At 41.8% G+C, this 19,113-nt stretch overlaps 1 protein-coding gene across 2 annotated transcripts in view; it reads left to right on the top strand.

Moving 5' to 3' along the window:
* The window catches only part of CDH13 (cadherin 13), a 1,235,721-nt gene that overhangs the window by 1,117,184 nt on the left and 99,424 nt on the right, over positions 1 to 19,113 (top strand). For both annotated transcript variants that reach the window (XM_023558128.2, XM_023558126.2), the window contains exon 9: positions 4,630 to 4,812. In XM_023558128.2, coding sequence (XP_023413896.2) covers positions 4,630 to 4,812 — 183 coding nt within the window. The remainder of the gene's footprint in view (positions 1 to 4,629; positions 4,813 to 19,113) is intronic.

Below are 19,113 nucleotides of genomic sequence, written 5' to 3'. Positions count from 1 at the left end.
TGGATGGATGATGGGTGAATGAAGGATGGATGGATGGATGGATGGATGGATGGATGGATGGATGGATGGATGGATGGATGATAAATGAATGAAGGATAAATGGATGAGTAATGGTAGGTAAATGGGGTCAGAGACACATTAATACATCCAGGGACATATAAGGGCCACAATACACACTTCTGAGAATTCCTAGAATATCACCGCCTTCCCCCTTTCACATGGACCCATTTTTTGTTCATGCACAGGTATTGGACACTGATTCTATGATAGCCCCTTTGTTAGGTGCTGCAGACACAAACATCTCAGCTTCCTGGGAGAAACTGCACGGGGCTATCTCGTTTAGACACGGCCTAAATATCATTTTACTCATTCATCCATTCATTTATTCATTCATCAGCTCTTAAGACTCCCCCCACAGACACACACACACATTGGATACTATGTTAGGTACTGGGGATCAGGACAACTCATCCATTAGATACAGTAGGCACAGTTCTGGGAGCCCCAAAAACAGAAGAAAAAAATGACCTTTTAGGGTCAAAGAAAATGTTTTAATTCTTTTCTCGCATCAGGAAAAAAAAAATGTTGTGTTTTAAAACCCATGAGAATCTATTATGGTAGGCGGGACCAATGAAGGCAAAAGTAACTAGGGCCTACAAATGTCATAATGTGGGCCAGTTGGGTATGTCATAGAGAACAAGACAGGTTAGTCCATCCCTGCCCTTCTGGAAATGTTCAAGCATTGGCAGAAACAGGCATCATTCAACAAATCAGTGCCTCTTGGTCTTCTCCTGTATGGCTTCATCCACCCACATCCCTGCTCAGCCGTCATCCTTGCTGCCAGATCCCACTTCCTACATTTAACAGCATTCAGAAAATACTTACTGAGTCCCTTCTATGTGCCTAGCACAGAATATGGGGCTGGGGATAAAGCCATGAATGAGACACACACATGTAAAGACTCTGGCGTCCTCAAATCTTGACCTGTTCTTATAGTACTTTCACCTTGGCAAGTGGTACTCACCTGCTTCGACAGAGCAAATTATCACTTATGTAATTTGACATAGCAGCATTTCTATCTAACTGGTGGTTCCCAGCTGCCTCTAGTCTTAGCGTGTTCACATAATTGTCTACCTGGCTTCCTTAGGACAAGTATCAGAAGAGCCACTGGGACAGGTTATGAACTGATGTCCACCGTGATCCGTAGGTACAGAGAACCAGTCTGCTGGCTCTGGACCAATGCAGGGGGGAGAGGGCTGGCCTCAGCAGTGGGGACACTGAGTGGACATGAGTAGCAGTCACCACTCGTCTGTCAGTGGAGGCTTGTGTGTTGCTATGATGAGGAACAGGCTTCGGCAGAGCTTCCAGACTAAGACTAGGAAGAAAGCCTTGGCAATCTACTTTCAAAAATCAGCCAGTAAAAACCTAGTGGGTCACAACAGTCTGACCTGCAACTGATCATAGGGATGGTGCATGATGGGCAGTGTTTTGCTCCGCCGTACACGGGGCCACCATGAGTTGGGGACCAACTCCACGGGCAGCTAACAACAACGAGTAGCAGAGAACTTGAAAGCAGACATTATGGGAACTCAGAAGACTGGATTTGACCATGGATTCGCTAAATGCCTTTGGATAAGACCCTTCCTTTCTTCTTCTCTGTGTCTGTTTCTTCATCTGTAATCTGAAAGGAATAGATGGCACACGTACCACCAAGTCTGCATCCTGCACACATAGCAGACAGCAGTAATCAATCACAGCACTCCTTGCTGAGCCCAATGTGGCTGCAGCCACTCAGCACTGTACTCAGGCGCCTGCACCCACCTACCAGGACAGCACATATGGCTAAGTGGTGCTTTTCACCCCTGACTGCATATTAGAACTATCTGGGAAGTTTAAAAAAGAACACTGACTCCCAGGCCTTACCACAGCTGAAATGGAATAGGACCCAGGCATCTTGTTTTCACTGATATATATATATATATTGATATATATTTACACCTAGAATGGAAACCCTGGCGGTGTAGTGGTTAAGAGCTACAGCTGCTAACCAAAAGGTCAGCAGTTCAAATCCACCAGGCTCTCCATGAAAACCCTATGGGGAAGTTCTACTCTGTCCTATAAGGTCACTATGAGTTGGAATCGACTCGACGGCTTTTATATACAGCAAAACATATACCAATTCAGCAGTTTCAACATATACAATTCAGTGACATTGATTACATTCTTCAAGTTGTATAACCATTCTCATCCTCCTTTTCCAAGTTTTTCTCCCCATTGACATAAAGTCACTGCCCCCTAAGATGCTTATCTAATCTTCTGAGTTGCTGTTGTCAACTTGATCTCATATAGATAGATCTTGAAAGAGCACAACAAAAATACATACAAAACTTCAACAATTTAACAAAAAGACAAATAATCCAATCATAAAATGGGCAAAGGACTTGAATAGACATTTCACCAAAGAGGACCTTCAGATGGCCACCAAACACTTGAAGAGGACTACAGCATTTTTTGAAAAACAGTGTTTTAAAAAGTTCCGTAGGAGGAGCAGGAGAAAAGTGGAATGCAGACCTCAAATTCTATTAAAAAGACCAGACTTAATGGTCTGACTGAGGCTGGAAGGACCCCAGAGATCATGGCCCCCAGACTCTCTGCTAGCCCAAAACTAAAACCGTTCCCGAAGCCAACTCTTCAGACAAAGATTAGACTGGACTATAAGACATTAAATGATACTGGTGAGGAGTGTGCTTCTTAGCTCAGGTAGACACATGAGATTATGTGGGCAGCTCCTGTCTGGGGGTAAGATGAGAAGGCAGAGGGGGACAGGAGCTGGTTGAATGGACACGGGAAATACAGGGTGGAGAGGAGGGGTGTGCCGTCACATTGTAGGCAGAGCAACTAGGGTCACATAACAATGTGTGTATACGTTTTTGTATGAGAAACTGTAAATTGTAAACTTCCACTTAAAGTATAGGTTTTTTTTTTTAAGTCCCATAGGAGAGCCTGTTGTGCAGATGGGGCTAAGAACCACCAGTCTGGATTTCAAGCTCAGGAATTCTATGATTTCGTAAGAATGGGAGGATATAGACCATAAGACTGGTAGACCGTATTTAAACAAGAATCAGAGGAATCTGACCCAAATAGCTTGGCTCCTGGAGCTGCGTTATGAGACAGCACCCGCAACATCCCTTCTCATTCCACTTTTTTCCACTCTGTGTATTTTCTAAAAATTTTCCAGTGCCTCTTTTACAGAAGGGAAACAACTCACCCTGTTTGCTGAGGTGTGAGAGACAAATTAGTTTCCATCCCACCTCTCCCACAAGGCACCAATATTAAGGCTTGTGATTAATGATTTGCAAGTCAATTAAACAGCCTCTGTTTTTGAAACTTCATTTCTCAAATTACTTCTCTTTGAACACAAGGGCTTTGTGACATCGCCTTGCTACTCCAGACTCACTTTTCCACTGATTGAAATTCTAAGCTATTTCTTCTTCCTGTCAGATTATTGGTATTACTTGTTTATAAAATATTTGCAAACAGATTACTATTCACCTATACTGTGTCCAAGGCAAGAACCAAAAGAGTACTTCATGCTTCCAGCTCAGTGGAATGTGCTAATGATCACTCACGTAATTCTTTATCTATGGGAGAGCTGATTTTTCATTTATTGATTTATTTTCACCACACCTGCTTGCAACAAGTATTTGAGATGTATGATAATAAAAACATACGTACAAGGCACCAAACAATTGATTTATATGTTGCTTTTATAAAATGGGTTTTTTTTAAGTCATGCTATTTGTGGGCAGGGTGGGTGGGCAGGATGAAATTGATTTTCTTCCTGAGAGAAGACAACAGGGTCTAGCAGAGGCTCTGACGTCAAACACTTGTGCTGAAGCCCCAGCCCCTCCATTGACAAGCTGTGGCCCTCTGGATATCAGGTTATCATGCCTTTTAGGATAGGAAAGGCTATAAGAACAAATACATATAAAATGTGTCATGGCGCAAACTCAATAGTCATTCATTTCTTACTTAGCAACATTTCAGGATGGATGTTCCTGGCCATCAGACTTCTCTCCTCCAGGTTGTGATTCAGGGATCCAAGCTCCTTCCCCTTGTGGTTCCACCTTTCCCTAGGATCTGGTGGTTGTTCGCAGAAGGAGGAAGAGTGCTGAGAGGAGGCAGAGCCCAGCCCAGGAGCACAAACGTCCCCTCGGCCCACGTTCTATAGAAGAGAAGTTAATCCCATGGCCACATCTAGCTGTAAGGAAGGCAGAGAGAGAGGGTAGCATCTGCTGAGCAGAATCTTCCTCTGTCATTATTGTTAAATGAGATGATGTGTACAAAGTTCCCAATATCTAGCATATGGTCACCAAACCAAACCCATTGCCATTGAGCCTGTCCTGACTCATGGTGACCCCATGTGTGTCAAAGTAGAACTGCCCTCTGTAGGCTTTTCAGTGGCTATAATCTTATGGAAATAGATCGCCAGGCCCTTCTTTTGTGGTGCTGCTGGGTGGGTTAGTATCCAAGTGCAAGCTTGTTACCACCTAGGGACCTAAGAGATCTGTAAATGGTCTTTGCAATGTTTATCCAAAAGAGTGACAGCTATGTTCGCTTTGTTTGCAGTTTCAAGCCACAGTTGAGGAAGGAGCTGTGGGTGTGATTGTCAATCTAACTGTTGAAGACAAGGACGATCCCACCACAGGGGCATGGCGGGCTGCCTATACCATCATCAATGGAAACCCTGGGCAGAGCTTCGAAATCCATACCAACCCTCAAACCAATGAGGGGATGCTTTCTGTCATCAAGGTAAGAGGGCTTTAAGCTGCTCCACTATGGGAGGTGGAGGGCCCCCAAAGGGGGCTCATGGATCATTGGGTTGGGAAGGTCATGCAGAAATCAGCCTTCTCCTCTTCCTCCTAGAAGTTAAAAAGAAAAATGCCCGCTGCTTAACAGCATGCTTGTGTATTTGGCAGTATAAACTGGCAACCTGTAAAACAGCTTCTAAAACATTTGAACTTACGGGTAACTTTAAGAAATCCAGACTCAATTTTTAAATGAGATTCTCTATATGCTTGGTAATGAATTTTCAAAAGATCTTCAGAAATGGGAGATGTGAGTGTTTTTCCCAGATCTATGCTGAAAATGTGATTCTTACATTCCTTAATGTTTCTTAGCAATTCTCAGTTATTCTTTTAGAAAATATAAAAAAAAAATTTTAAGCAGGAGATAATTACACACATGAAATAGCTCTTGGTGTGAAACCTTCTTTGAGCATTGCTGACCAGCTCACTGAACCTCTCTCTGACTACAGGAAGTACAGAAGGAAATGTGATAATGAATGAAAAGCACTTGGTGTATGGTGGTTGGATGGGAGGGCTGGTAGCAGTAGAGCTGGTAATGCTGGTAGTCTCAGTATCTTTCAAGAAGGAATTTTCACACAGTTCCACATTCTCTGGGCCATTCTCTCTGTGAGAGCTTCTGCCAAAAACCAGGATGTTGCTTAGAATGCAATCTTTTTCTAGTGAAAAAAGGCAGGGAGGTGACAGTATTTATAGCACTAATAAAAAAAAAAATAATAGCAGAGGACAAATCAGCAACACTACTGCTACTACCTATGTGCACGTGGCCAAGACACTTTGTGACTCACTTTTCACATCTGTAAAATGAAGATGGTAATGGTAACCTACCCCATAGGGTTGTTAGGAGGAATTTAATTAGAAATCCTAGTGGTACAATGGTTAAGTGCTCGGCTGCTAACCAAAAGGTCGGTGGTTCAGCCAGCCTGTCCTTGGGCGAAAGATGTGGCGGCCTGCTCCCATAAAGATTATAGCCTAGGAAAACCTTTGGGGCAGTTCTACTCTGTCCTTTGTGGTCTCCATGAGTGATAATCAACTCAACGGCGCACAGCAACAACAATGAGCTAACATGTAAAACTTTTAGAAGAGTGACTGGCATTTAGAACCTGTATTAGTTTACTATTGTTGCTGTAATAAATTGTTGTTGTTGTTAGGTGCCATCAAGTCAGTTCCAACTCATATCAATCCTATATACAACAGAATGAGATACTGCCCAGTCTTGCATCATCCTCACAGTCGTTGCTGTGTTGAGCCCATTGTTGCAGTCACTGTGTCAATCCATCTCACTGAGGGTATAAAACAACACAAAATTGTTATCTTATGTTTCTAGAGATCAAAAATCTGAAATGGGTCTTACTGGATTAAAACCAAGGTGTCAGCCAGTCTGCATTCCTCCTGGAAGCTCCAGGGGAGAATTCACTTTCTTGCCTTTTCTAGCTTGTAGAGGCTGCCTGCATTCCTTGGCTCATTGTTCCTCCACCATCTTCAAAGCCAGCAGTGTAGCATGTTCCAATCACTCTCTGAGCCTGATCCTCTGCTTTTGTCTTACATCCTACTTCCTCCTTTGATCCACCTGCCTCCCTATTATAAGACCCCTTGTGATTAGATTTAAAGACCACCTAGGCAATCCAGGATAATTACCTGGTCCTTAACTTAATCCAATCTACAAGTTCATTTTGGCCATCTAAGTAACATTCACAAGCTCTGGGGATTAGGACATGGATGTTTTTGTTGTCATTAGGTGCCATCGAGTCAGCTCCAACTCATGGTGACCCTATGCACCACAGAACAGTGTTTACTGCCCAGTCTGTGCTGTCCTCACAATTGTGCTCGAGCCCACTGTTGAAGCCACTTTGTCAATCCATCTCATTAAGGGTCTTCCTCTTTTTCAATGACCCTTTACTTTACCAAGCATTATGTCTTTTTGCAGGGACTGGTCCCTCCTGATAACATGTCCAAAGTATGTGAGACAAAATCTTGACATCCTCACTTCTGAGGAGCATTCTGGCCATACTTCTTCTAAGACAGATTTGTTCATTCTTCTGGCAGTCCATGGTATATTCAATGTTCTTTGCCAACACTGTAGTTTAAAAGCATCTATTCTTCTTCAGTCTTCGTTACTCGTTGTCCAGCTTTTGCATGCATATGAGGCAGTTGAAAACACCACGGTTTAGATTAGGTGCACCGTAGTCCTCAAGGTGAGTGACATCTTTGCTTTTGAACACTTTAAAGAGGTCTTTTGCCGCAGATTTTCCCAGTGAAATGTATCCTTTGATGTCTTGATGGCTGCTTCCATGGGTGTTGATTGTGGAGCCAAGTAAAATGAAATCCTTGACACTTCAATCTTTTCTCCTTTTGTCATGATGTTGCTTATTGGTCCAGTTGTGAGGATTTTTGTTTTCTTTATGTTGAGATATAAGCCATACTGAAGACTGTAGTCTTTGATCTTCATCAGTAGGTGCTTGAAGTCCTCTTCACTTTCAGCAAGCAAGGTTGTGTCATCAGCATATCACAGATTGTTAATGAGTCTTCCTCCAATCCTGATGCCCCTTTGTTCTTCATATAGTCCAGCTTCTCGGATTATTTGCTCAGCATATAGATTGAATCCAAAAAAAAAAAGGATATAACACTGATGCACACCTTTCCTAATTTTAAACCACTCAGTATCTCTTTGTTCTATTCGAATGAGTGCCTCTTTGTCAATGTACAGGTTCAGCATGAGCACGATTAAGTGTTCAAGGATTCCCATTCTTCCTCATGTTATACATAATTTATTATGATCCACACAATTGAATGCCTTTGCTTTGTCAATAAAACACAGGTAAACATCTTTCCACTATTCTCTGCTTTCAGCCAAGATTCATCTGACATCAACAATGATATCCCTCATTCCATATCCTTTTCTAAATCTGGCTTGAATTTCTGGCCATTCCCTGTCAGTGCACTGCTGTAACCACTTTTGAATGATCTTCAGCAAAATTTTACCTATATGTGATTAATGCTATTGTTTGATAATTTCCACATTCTGCTTGTCATACTATGGTGGTTTTCATGTTGCTGTGATGCTGGAAGGTGTGCCACCAGTATTTCAAATACCAGCAGAGTCACCCATGGTGGACAGGTTTCAGCTGAGCTTCCAGACTAAGACAGACTGGGAAGAAGGACCTGGCAGTGTACTTCTGAAAAAACTAGCCAGTGAATAGCAGCAGAACATTGTCTGATATAGTGCTGGAAGATGAGCCCCTCAGGTTGGAAGGCACTCAAAAGATGATTGGGGAAGAGGTGCCTCCTCAAAGTAGGGAAAAAAAAAAAAAAAAAACGTTGCTGTCAAGTCAATTCTGACTCATAGAGACCCTCAAAGTAGAGTCAACCTTAATGACATGGATGGAGTCAAGCTTTTGGGACCTTCATTTGCTGATGTGGCATGACTCAAAATGAGAAGAAACAGCTGCAATCATCCATTAATAACAGAAACATGGAACATACAAAGTATGAATCTAGGAAAACTACAAGTCATAAAAATGAAATGGAACACATAAACATCAATATCCTAGGCATTAGTGGGCTGAAATGGACTGGTATTGGCCATTTTGAATCAATCATATGATATGCCATGCCGGGAATGACAAATTGAAGAGGAATGGTGTTGCATGCATTGTCAAAAAGAACATTCACTGTGGACATTTTTAAGGGGATTTTATTCAGCCTGGAATCCCTAAGTGATGCATATGGTGAACAAGTTTAGCTGTCCACCCAGAGGTGCCTTGGAAAAAAGGCCTGGCAATCTACTTCAAAAATTTTTTCCATTAAAAACCATATGAACCTGGGGATGGGGCCAAGATGGTGGAGTAGTCAGACACTTCCGGTAATCCCTCTTATAACAAAGACCCAAAAAAACAAGTGAAATGATTGTATTTATGACAAGGTAGGAGCCCTGAACATCAAAGGCAAAGATAGTAAATGGACTGAGCAGCAGGGGGAAGGAGAGATGGTTCAGAAGTAGAGAGGAGTTGCTGGACCTGAATTACTGGGAACCCTCAGGCACCATTCCTGGGAGCAACTGCAGTGGGCTGGTGGAAGCATTTGGTCGTGGTTTCCTCAGGGAGAAACAGCCAGCCACACAGCCTACTCACACCTCTGGAACCAGAGAAGAATGGCACTCTCAGCAAAAGCTAATTCCTTGAGTATATTTTACCACGCCCCCAGCCCCCAAGCCAGCTTCCATGGCTGTCGATTTTCCTGGGCCTGAGATAGGCTCTGCTGAGCATCCTGAGTCATTCTCCTAGCCTTGGAGAAGGAAAAAACTCACAATTGGGGGAAAAGGTAATCTGCCAGCTCCACTGACTTGGGGAGCTCAGGACAGAAGCGGCTCCTGTCCAGGCATAAATGGCCCATGGACTTTGAGTACCTTTCTCCCCACATGGACCTATATGGGTCTACGTCAGGAGAATAGGCCCTTGTTGGCACTTTGCAACTGTTTCAGCTGTGCAGTGGAGAGGTTGGCGTTTGATGCTTGACACCACTTTGCCTATTAAACAGGGGGGTCCTGACCTACCCACCAGGGGCCTAAGGCCTGGTGGCTCCACTCATGACATCCAGTGACCTACAACAGTGGTCTAAGGATAACTGGTACCTCCCAGTCCTTACAACCAAAAGCCCTGGGCTTTCTTGGTCCATCTGCAGAACCCACCCACCTGTGTGCTCTAGGAAACAAGGTTGTACTTTCCTCACAGACACTCAGGGGATGGTTATCAGCCCCCTGCCGTGTTCAGAGCATGACGCCCTGCTGCAACCAGATACCTGTACTTACACCAATCACCCCTGCCCCCCTAAGACTGTAGGACACAGCTTGTACCAAACACTTGATGGCCAACTACCTGGACACCTGAGCTGTATCCATACAACAAGAGTGAATGGACTCCTAGGCTCATATACCTGATAACAGCTGTAGCCATCTGGTGACAGGATGTTAGAGCTTCAAAGGCGAAAATAATCAAGCTAGCTCACTCAAGCAACCTATTTGGGCATATCAAAACAAAACAAAGCAAGAAGCTAGGATATAGTAAGCAAAGAAAGTAGACTAATACAATAAATTATAGATGGCTCAGAGACAACAGTCAATATCAAATCACATAAAGAAGCAGACCATGATCACTTCAACAAGCTTGCAAAACAAAGAATCAATGGATCTTCTGGATGAAGGTGCCTTCCTGGAATTACTAGATGCAGAATACAAAAGATTAATATTCAGAACTCTTCAAGACATCAGGAACGAGATCAGGAAGGAGATCAGGCAACATGCAGAACAAGCTAAGGAACACACAGGTAAAACAGTTGAAATTAAAAATGTTATTCAATAATATAATGTAAAATTTAATAAGCTGCAAGAATGCATAGAGAGACAACAATCAGAAATTCAGAAGATTAACAATAAAATTACAGAATTAGACAACCCAATAGAAAGTCAGAGGAGCAGAATTGTGGAAGTGGAAGCCAGAGTTAGTGAGATTGATGATAAAACACTTGGCACCAATGTAGTCTAAGAAAAATCAGGTAAAAGAATTTTTTTAAATGAAGAAAACCTAAGAATCATGTAGGGCTCTATCAAGAGAAATAACCTACAAGTAATCGAAGTATCAGAACAGGGAGGGATAACAGAAAATACAGAGAGAATAGTTAAAGATTTTGGGGCAGAAAACTTCACTGATATCATGAAAGATGAGAAGATATCTACCCAAGACGCTCATCTAACTCCACATACAGTAGATCTCAAAAGAAAGTCACCAAGATATATTACAATCAAACTTGCCAAAACTAAAGATATAGAGAAAATTTTAAGAGTGGCTAGGGATAAATGCAAAGTCACCTACAAAGGACAGTCAATAAGAATAAGCTTGGACTACTCAGCAGAAACCATGCAGGCAAGAAGGCAATGGGATGACTTATATAAAGCATTGGAGGAAAAAAATTGCCAGCCAAGAATCATATATCCAGCAAAACTGTTTCTTAAATATGAAGGCGAAATGAGTACATTTCCAGATAAACAGAAGTTTACGGAATTTGTAAAAACCAAACCAAAACTACAAGAAATACTAAAAGGAGTTCTTTGGTTAGAAAATCAATAATGTCAGATATCAACCCAAGATGAGAATGCAGGACAGGCCAACCAGATGTCAACCCAGATACGGAAATCACAAAAATAAATCAGAATTAAAACACCCTCAAAAGAGGGAAATAGCGATGTCATTAAAACAATAGAGAGGGACTAAGAAATGTAGTCATAGATCTTTCATATGGAAAGGAAGACAAGGCAATATAAAAAAATAAAAGTTAGCTTTAAACTTAGAAAAATTCAGTAAATATTAAGGTAACTACAAAGGAGACTAATGATCTAATGCATCAAAATAAAACACAAGAAAAATATAGACTTAGCAGAAACAAAATCAAAAACAACAAATAAGAGTAAAAGACAATATATAAAAATAAACTACTCAGCACAAAAAATTAAGTGGGAAAAAGAAACTGTCAACGATACACAAAAAAAGACATCAAAATGACAGCACTAAACTCATACCTATCCATAATTACACTGAATGTAAATTGACTAAATGCACCAATAAAGAGACAGAGTGGCAGAATGGATTTAAAAACACGATCCATCTATAGGCTCCCTACAAGAGACACACCTTAGACTTAGAGACACAAACAAACTAAAACTCAAAGGATGGAAAAAAATATATTAAGCAAACAACAATCAAAAAAGAGCAGGAGTGGCAATATTAATTTCTGACAAAATAGACTTTAAAGTTAAATCCACCACAAAGGACAAGGAAGGACACTACATAATGATTTAAGGGAAAGTATACCAGGAGGACATAAGCATGTTAAATATTTATTCACCCAATGACAGGGCTGCAAGATACCTAAAACAAACTCTAACAGCATTAAAGTGAGATAGACAGCTTCACAATTATAATAGACTTCAACACACCACTTTCGGTGAAGGACAGAACATCCAGAAAGGAGCTCAATAAAGACATGGAAGATCTAAATGCCACAATTGACCAACTTGACCTCATAGACATATGCAGAACACTCCACCCAACAGCATCCAAGTATACTTCCTTTTCTAGTGCACATGGAACATTCTGTAGAATAGACCACATATTAGGTCATAAAGCAAGCCTTAGCAGAATCCAGAACATTGAAATATTAAAAAGCATCTTCTCTGACCATAAGGCCATAAAAGTGGAAATCAATAACAGAAAAAGCAGGGAAAAGAAATCAAACACTTAGAAACTGAATACTACCTTGCTTAAAAAAGACTCGGTTACAGAATATATTAAGGATGGAATAAAGAAATTAATAGAATCCAATGAGAGTGAAAACAATTGCCATCAGAACATTTGGGACAAAGTGAAAGCAGTGCTCAGAGGTCAATTTATATCAATAAATGCATGCTTGCAAAAAGGAGAAAGGGCGAAAGTCAAAGAATTATCCCTACAACTTGAACAAATAGAAAGAGAGCAACAAAAGAAACCCTCAGGTGCCAGAAGAAAGCAAATAATAAAAATTTGAGCAGAACTAAGTGAAATAGAAAACAGAAAAAGAATTGAAAGAGTTAAGAACAAGAAGCTGGTTCTCTGAAACAATTAACAAAATTGATAAACCATTGGCCAAAGTGACAAAAGAAAAACAGGAGAGGAAGCAAATAACCCGAATAAGAAATGAGATGGGCGATATTGCAACAGACTCAACTGAAATTAAAAGAATCATATCAGATTACTATGAAAAATTGTGGTAAATTTGAAAACCTAGAAGAAATGGATGAATTCCTAGAAACACACTACCTACCTAAACTAACGCAAACAGACATAGAACAACTAAATAGACCCACAACAAAAGAAGAGATTGAAAAGGTAATAAAAAAGCTCCCCCCAAAAAAGCCCTGGCCTGGACGGCTTCACTGGAGAGTTCTACCAAACTTTCAGAGAAGAGTTAACACCACTACTACTGAAGGTATTTCAGAGCATAGAAAAGGACGGAATACTACCAAACTCATTCTATGAAGCCACCGTATCCTTGATACCAAAACCAGGTAAAGACACCACAAAAAAAAAAAATTACAGACCTATATCCCTCATGAACTTAGCTGTAAAAATCCTCAACAAAATTCTAGCCAATAGAATCCAACAACATATCAAATAATAACAATAATTCACCATGACCAAGTGGGATTCATACCAGGTAGGCAGGGATGATTCAATATTAGAAAAACAATTAATGTAATCTAACAAAAGAAAAGAACCACGTGATCTTATCAACTGATGCAGGAAAGGCATTTGACAAAGTTCAACATGCATTCATGATAAAAAAAAAAAAAAAAAAAACCTGTCAGCAAAATAGGAACAGAAGGAAAATTCCTCAGCATAATAAAGAGCATTTATACAAAGCCAACAGCCAACATCATCCTAAATGGAGAGAGCCTGAAAGCATTCTCCTTGAGATCAGGAACCACTCTTATTCAACATTGTGCTGGAGGTCCTAGCCGGAGCAATTAAGCTAGATAAAGAAATAAAGGGCATCCAGATTGGCAAGGAAGAAGTAAAAGTATCTCTATTTGTAGATGACATGATCTTATACACAGAAAACCCTAAAGAATCCTCAAGAAAACTACTGAAACTAATAGAAGAGTTCAGAAGAGTATCAGGATACAAGATATAACATACAAAAATCAGTTGGATTCCTCTACGCCAACAAAAAGAACATCAAAGAGGAAATCACCAAATCAATACCATTTACAGTAGCCCCCAAGAAGATAAAATACTTAGGAATAAATCTTACCAGAGACGTGAAGGACCTATACAAAAAAACTACAAGACACTACTGCAAGAAACCGGAAGAGACCTACATAAGCGGGAAAACATACCTTGCTCATGGATAGGAAGACTTAACATTGTAAAAATATTTATTCTACCAAAAGGCACCCATAGATACGATGCAGTTCTGATCCAAATTCCAACGACATTTTTTAATGAGTTGGAGAAACAAATCACCAACTTCATATGGAACAGAAAGAGGCCCCAGAGAAGTAAAGCATTACTGAAAATGAACAACAAGGTGGGACACCTCACACTACCTGATTTTAGAACCTATTATACCGCCACAGTAGTCAAAACAGCCTGGTACTGGTACAACAACAGATACATAGACCAATGGAACAGAATTGAGAATCCAGACATAAATCCATCCACATATGAGCAGCTGATATTTGACAAAGGCCCAAAGTCAGTTAAATGGGGAAAAGACAGTCTCTTTAACAAATAGTGCTGGCATAACTGGATATTCACCTGCAAAAAAATCAAAGAAGACCCATACCTCCCACCGTCCACAAAAACGAACTCAAAATGGATCAAAGACCTAAATATAAAATCTAAAATGATAAAGATCATGGAAGAAAAAATAGGGACAATGTTAGGAGCCCTAATACATGGCATAAACAGAATACAAAACATAACCAACAATGTACAAACATCAGAAGAGAAACTAGATAAGTGGGAGCTCCTAAAAATCAAACACCTATGCTCATCCAAAGACTTCACCAAAAAAGTAAAAAGACTACCTATAGACTGGGAAAAAGTTTTTAGCTATGACATTTCCAATCAGTCTCTGAGCTCTAAAATCTACATGATACTGCAAAAACTCAACTACAAAAAGACAAATAACCCAATTAAAAAATGGGTAAAGGATATGAACAGGCACTTCACTAAAGAAGACATTCGGGTAGCTAACAGATACATGAGGAATAGAGAAATGCAAATCAAAACTACCATGAGATTCCAACTCACTCCAACAAGGCTGGCATTAATCCAAAAAACACAAAATAATAAACGTTGGAGAGGTTGTGCAGAGACTGGAACACTTATACACTGCTGGTGGAAATGCAAAATGGTACACCACTTTGGGAATCAATTTGGCACTTCCTTAAAAAGCTAGAAATAGAACTACCATAGGATCCAGTAATCCCACTCCTTGGAACATATCCTAGAGAAATAAGAGCCTTCACGTGAACAGATATATGCACACCCATGTTCACTGCAGCACTGTTTACAATAGCAAAAAGATGGAAGCAACCAAGGTGCCCATCAATGGATGAATGGATAAATAAATTATGGTATATTCACACAATGGAATACTATGTATTGATAAAGAACAATGATGAATCTGTGAAACATTTCATAACATGGATGAATCTGGAAGGCCTTATGCTGAGTGAAATTAGTCAGTTGCAAAAGGACAAATATTGTATGTGACCACTATTATAAGAGCTCAAGGAATAGTTTAAACAGAGAAGAAAATATTCTTTGATGGTTACAAGAGTGGGGAGGGAGGAAGGGAGAGGGATATACACTAATTAGATAGTAGACAAGAACTATTTTAGGTGAAGGGAAAGACAATACACAATATAAGAGAGCTCAGCACAACTGGACTAAACCAAAAGCAAAGAAGTTTCCTGAATAAATTGAATGCTTCAAAGACCAGCGTAGCAGGGGTTGGGGTTTGGGGACTATGGTTTCAGGGAACATCTAGGTTAATTGGCATAATAAAATCTATTAAGAAAACATTCTGCATCCCACTTTGGAGAGTGGCGTCTGGGGTCTTAAACGCTAGCAAGCGGCCGTCTAAGATGTGTCAATTGGTCTCAACCCACCTGGAGCAAAGGAGAATGAAGAATGCCAAAGATACAGGGTAATTATGAGCCCAAGAGACAGAAAGGGCCACGTAAACCAGAGACTACATCAGCCTGAGACCAGAAGAACTAGATGGTGCCCAGCTACAACCCGATGACTGCCCCGACAGGGAACACAACAGAGAACCCCTGAGGGAGCAGGAGAGCAGTGGGAAGCAGACCTCAATTCTTGTAAAAAGACTAGAAGGACCTTGGAGGTCATGGTCCCCAGACCCTCTGTTAGCCCAAGACAGGAACCATTCCCAAAGCCAACTCTTCAGACAGGGATTGGACTGGACTATGGGATGGAAAATGATACTGGTGAGGAGTGAGCTTCTTGGATTAAGTAGACACATAAGACTATCTGGGCAGCTCCTGTCTGGAGGGAAAATGAGAGGGCAGAGGGGACAGAAGCTGGCCGAATGGACACGAAAATAGAGAGTGTAAAGAAGGAGTGTGCTGTCTCATTTGGGTGAGAGCAACTAGAAGTATATTGCAAGGTGTATATAAATTTTTATATGACAGACTGACTTTCTTTGTAAACTTTCACTTAAAGCACCACGAAAATTAAAAAAAAAAAAACTGTGAACTGCAGTTCTGGTCTGGTACACGTGGGTCTCCATAAGTTGGAATCAGTTGGACAGCGTCTGGTTTTTATTCTGTCTACAACAGAACCATATCCTCAACTTCCCTAACAGAGTTCCACAGTGTCCTTGTGGGTAGTACCTGGGCCATGGAGAGTGGCAGAGAAAAGAGACACTTCCAGCTTGTTCCGGAAGGTAAGGGCCTGGGTTTCTCTCAAGCCCTGCCCTTTTTATCGCCTCATCCAAACTGAGCCTCAGACTCAGTGGTCTTCCCAGCTCCTCCCCCAGTAGGAGAGCAGCATCAGTGTTGCTGAGAGACCTGGCCACTGGCATCCTGCATTCATCGCCATCAATTCAAACTGTGAAAGTCATAAAATAATACAGCTACGAGCTGGCCTCCCTGGTTAGCCCTGCATCTAAAGAGCTGTCAGGCAACTTTCCACACCTGATGCATGATGACAAAACTCAGGTAAACGTACATCCCTCCCGTGAACCCTGGGGGAGCACAGTTCTCCCCAACACATGTTCCCTGCTGTGAAAGGAAAAGAAAGTACAGGCAGAACTGGACTTATGGGAAGAGTCATTCTCCGTGTCCCACCCTCCAGCCTCTGCTCCAATACCATGGTCCTCAAATGTTCGTGTCTATATAAATCACCTGGAATGCTAGTTAAAATACAGGCTGCTGGGCCCTCCCCAGACCTGCTGAGTCGGAATGCGTGGGAAAGAGTCCCAGGAGTTCTGGTGCCCATAATGCACGGCCCATGGTGAGGAGCCCTGCCTCAGAGGAAGGAGTATCCACCAGCATGTCTGCCCTCTCTGCAGATTCTTGGAGAGGGAATTCCTCAATGAGCTTCAGTGCATAAAGTTACTTTGCTTCAGAATTAGTAGGCAGACTCTCACTCCAGGCCATGCTCTCTGGTGCTCTCCATGTGGCCAGCAGTTCAGTATGTCATTAGGAATGCTCCTAGCCGCCAATAGCAGAATGCCAGACTGATAAAAAAAAAAATTTTTTTTTTAGACTGATATAGTGGCTTAAATAGTAAAGATAATTTAATGATCTCCATAAAGAGACGAAAGTAGGCCAGTCACGGACTGGCAGCAGTGGGTACCTCAGAGGCCTTTGACTTTTTCCTAAGGGACATAAAATGGCTGCAAAAGCCCCAGGCATCACATGGTATCCCAAAACAGAAAGCAAGGAGGCGGCCAGGCAAGTGAGAGAGTGCACCTCACGTTCCCCTCTGCTTTTATCAGTCAAGAAAAACCTTTGCCATGGGTCCTGCAGCAGACTTCCCATGATGTTTTATTGGCCAAATGGACTTATATCTACCCTCAGCTGCAAGGAAGTCTGGGGAAGCTCAAATCTGCTTTTTTGGGCTAATAAACAACATCATGATAAATGGCAAAGAAATCGAAGTTGTCGAGGAGTTCGTTCGACTTGGATTACTATCAAGTGTCCACAGAAGCAGCAGTCAGCAAATCAAATGACATGTTGCATTGGGCAAATCTGCTGCAAAAGATCTCTTTAAAGTTTTAAAAAACAAAGATGTCACTTTAATGACTAAGGTGCACCTGACCCAGGTCCTTTCAGTCACCTCATGTACATGCAAAAGCTGGACAATGAAAAGGAGAGAATTGACACATTCAAATTGTGGTGTTGGTGAAGAATACTGAATATACTGTGGACGGCCAGAAGAGGGAAGAAATCAGTCTTAGGAGAAATACAACCAGAACGCTCTCTAGAAGCGAGGATGGGGAGACTTCATCTTGCTTACTTGGACGTGTCATCAGGAAAGACCAGTCGCTAGAAAAGAACATCATGGTTGGTAAAGTAGAGGGTCAGAGAAAATGAGGGAAACTCGCAATAAGATGGATTGACACGATAGTCACAGCAATGGGCTGAAACATACCAACAATCATCAAGATGGCGAAGGAGCAGCCCACAGTTTGTTCTGTTATGCATAAGGTCACTATGAATGAGAGCCAACTGGACAGCAACTGACAACAACATGGGAAGAGGTGGGCAAGGGAGAACAGGGCCCACCCCAGCCAGTTGCAGCCCAGCAGTCCTGTAGAACTAGCAGGAGTCTAGGGCTGTGCGGTTTCCTGCGGAATATGCTGCCCCCTACTGGAACGACGTCTTGTGCTTCTGGCAGATGAGCACTTGTTCCATCTTTAAAGCTGTCTGGTCAGGAATGCCCTTCGTTGCTTTGGAAACCTTTTCCACAACTGTCAGGAAAGTTATTCATTCAGCTGAATATAATTCGCCTTGCATTTTAAGTCTATTTTCTCTGCCGTGCTCAAAGGAGAAGGAAACATCCAGAAAGCATCTTTGATCCCAAAACCTATCACAGTCTCAAAAGTCAATATCGGTGGCATCTCCTGCCTGGAGGGGAGATGAGAGGGTGGAGGGGCTTAGAAGCTGGTGAAAAGGACACGAAAAGAGAGAGTGGAGGGAGAGAGCAGGCTGTCTCATTAGGCAGAGAGTAATTGGGAGTGTGTAGCAAGGTTTTTGTGTGAGAAACTGACTTGATTTGTAAACTTTCACTTAAAGCACAATAAAAATTATTTAAAAAAAAAAGTGAATATCGGATGGCTTCTCAGTCTTGCCACTTCTGGACCACAAGCCCCAGGCCCTTTATCCTTTCCACATGGGTCAGCCTTCCCAGCCTTTAGAGCCTCCGGTACAACAGTCTATACCCTCTCTTGACACTTGATAAAATATTAATTGAATTGAATCTCTGTAGCTTCCCTCGCATACATTTTCAGTTTCCTCTCATCCTTGACATCGAGACCCAGAGGCCAGACAAAGCACGTTAATGAGGTGGTATGCTCCCAATAAGGGAGGGCTTCTAATCCAAAGGACAGCCAGGGCAGACGGCGGGAGGGACTGGGAATGGCGAGCCACATTTCCCCAGCTCCAGGTGGGCCTGGCCTGGGG

Source organism: Loxodonta africana, chromosome 21, assembly GCF_030014295.1.
Source record: "Loxodonta africana isolate mLoxAfr1 chromosome 21, mLoxAfr1.hap2, whole genome shotgun sequence".
NCBI classification, from domain to species: domain Eukaryota; kingdom Metazoa; phylum Chordata; class Mammalia; order Proboscidea; family Elephantidae; genus Loxodonta; species Loxodonta africana.
The sequence above is the reverse complement of the archived record's forward strand: the minus strand, read 5'-3'. Positions and strand labels throughout refer to the sequence as shown.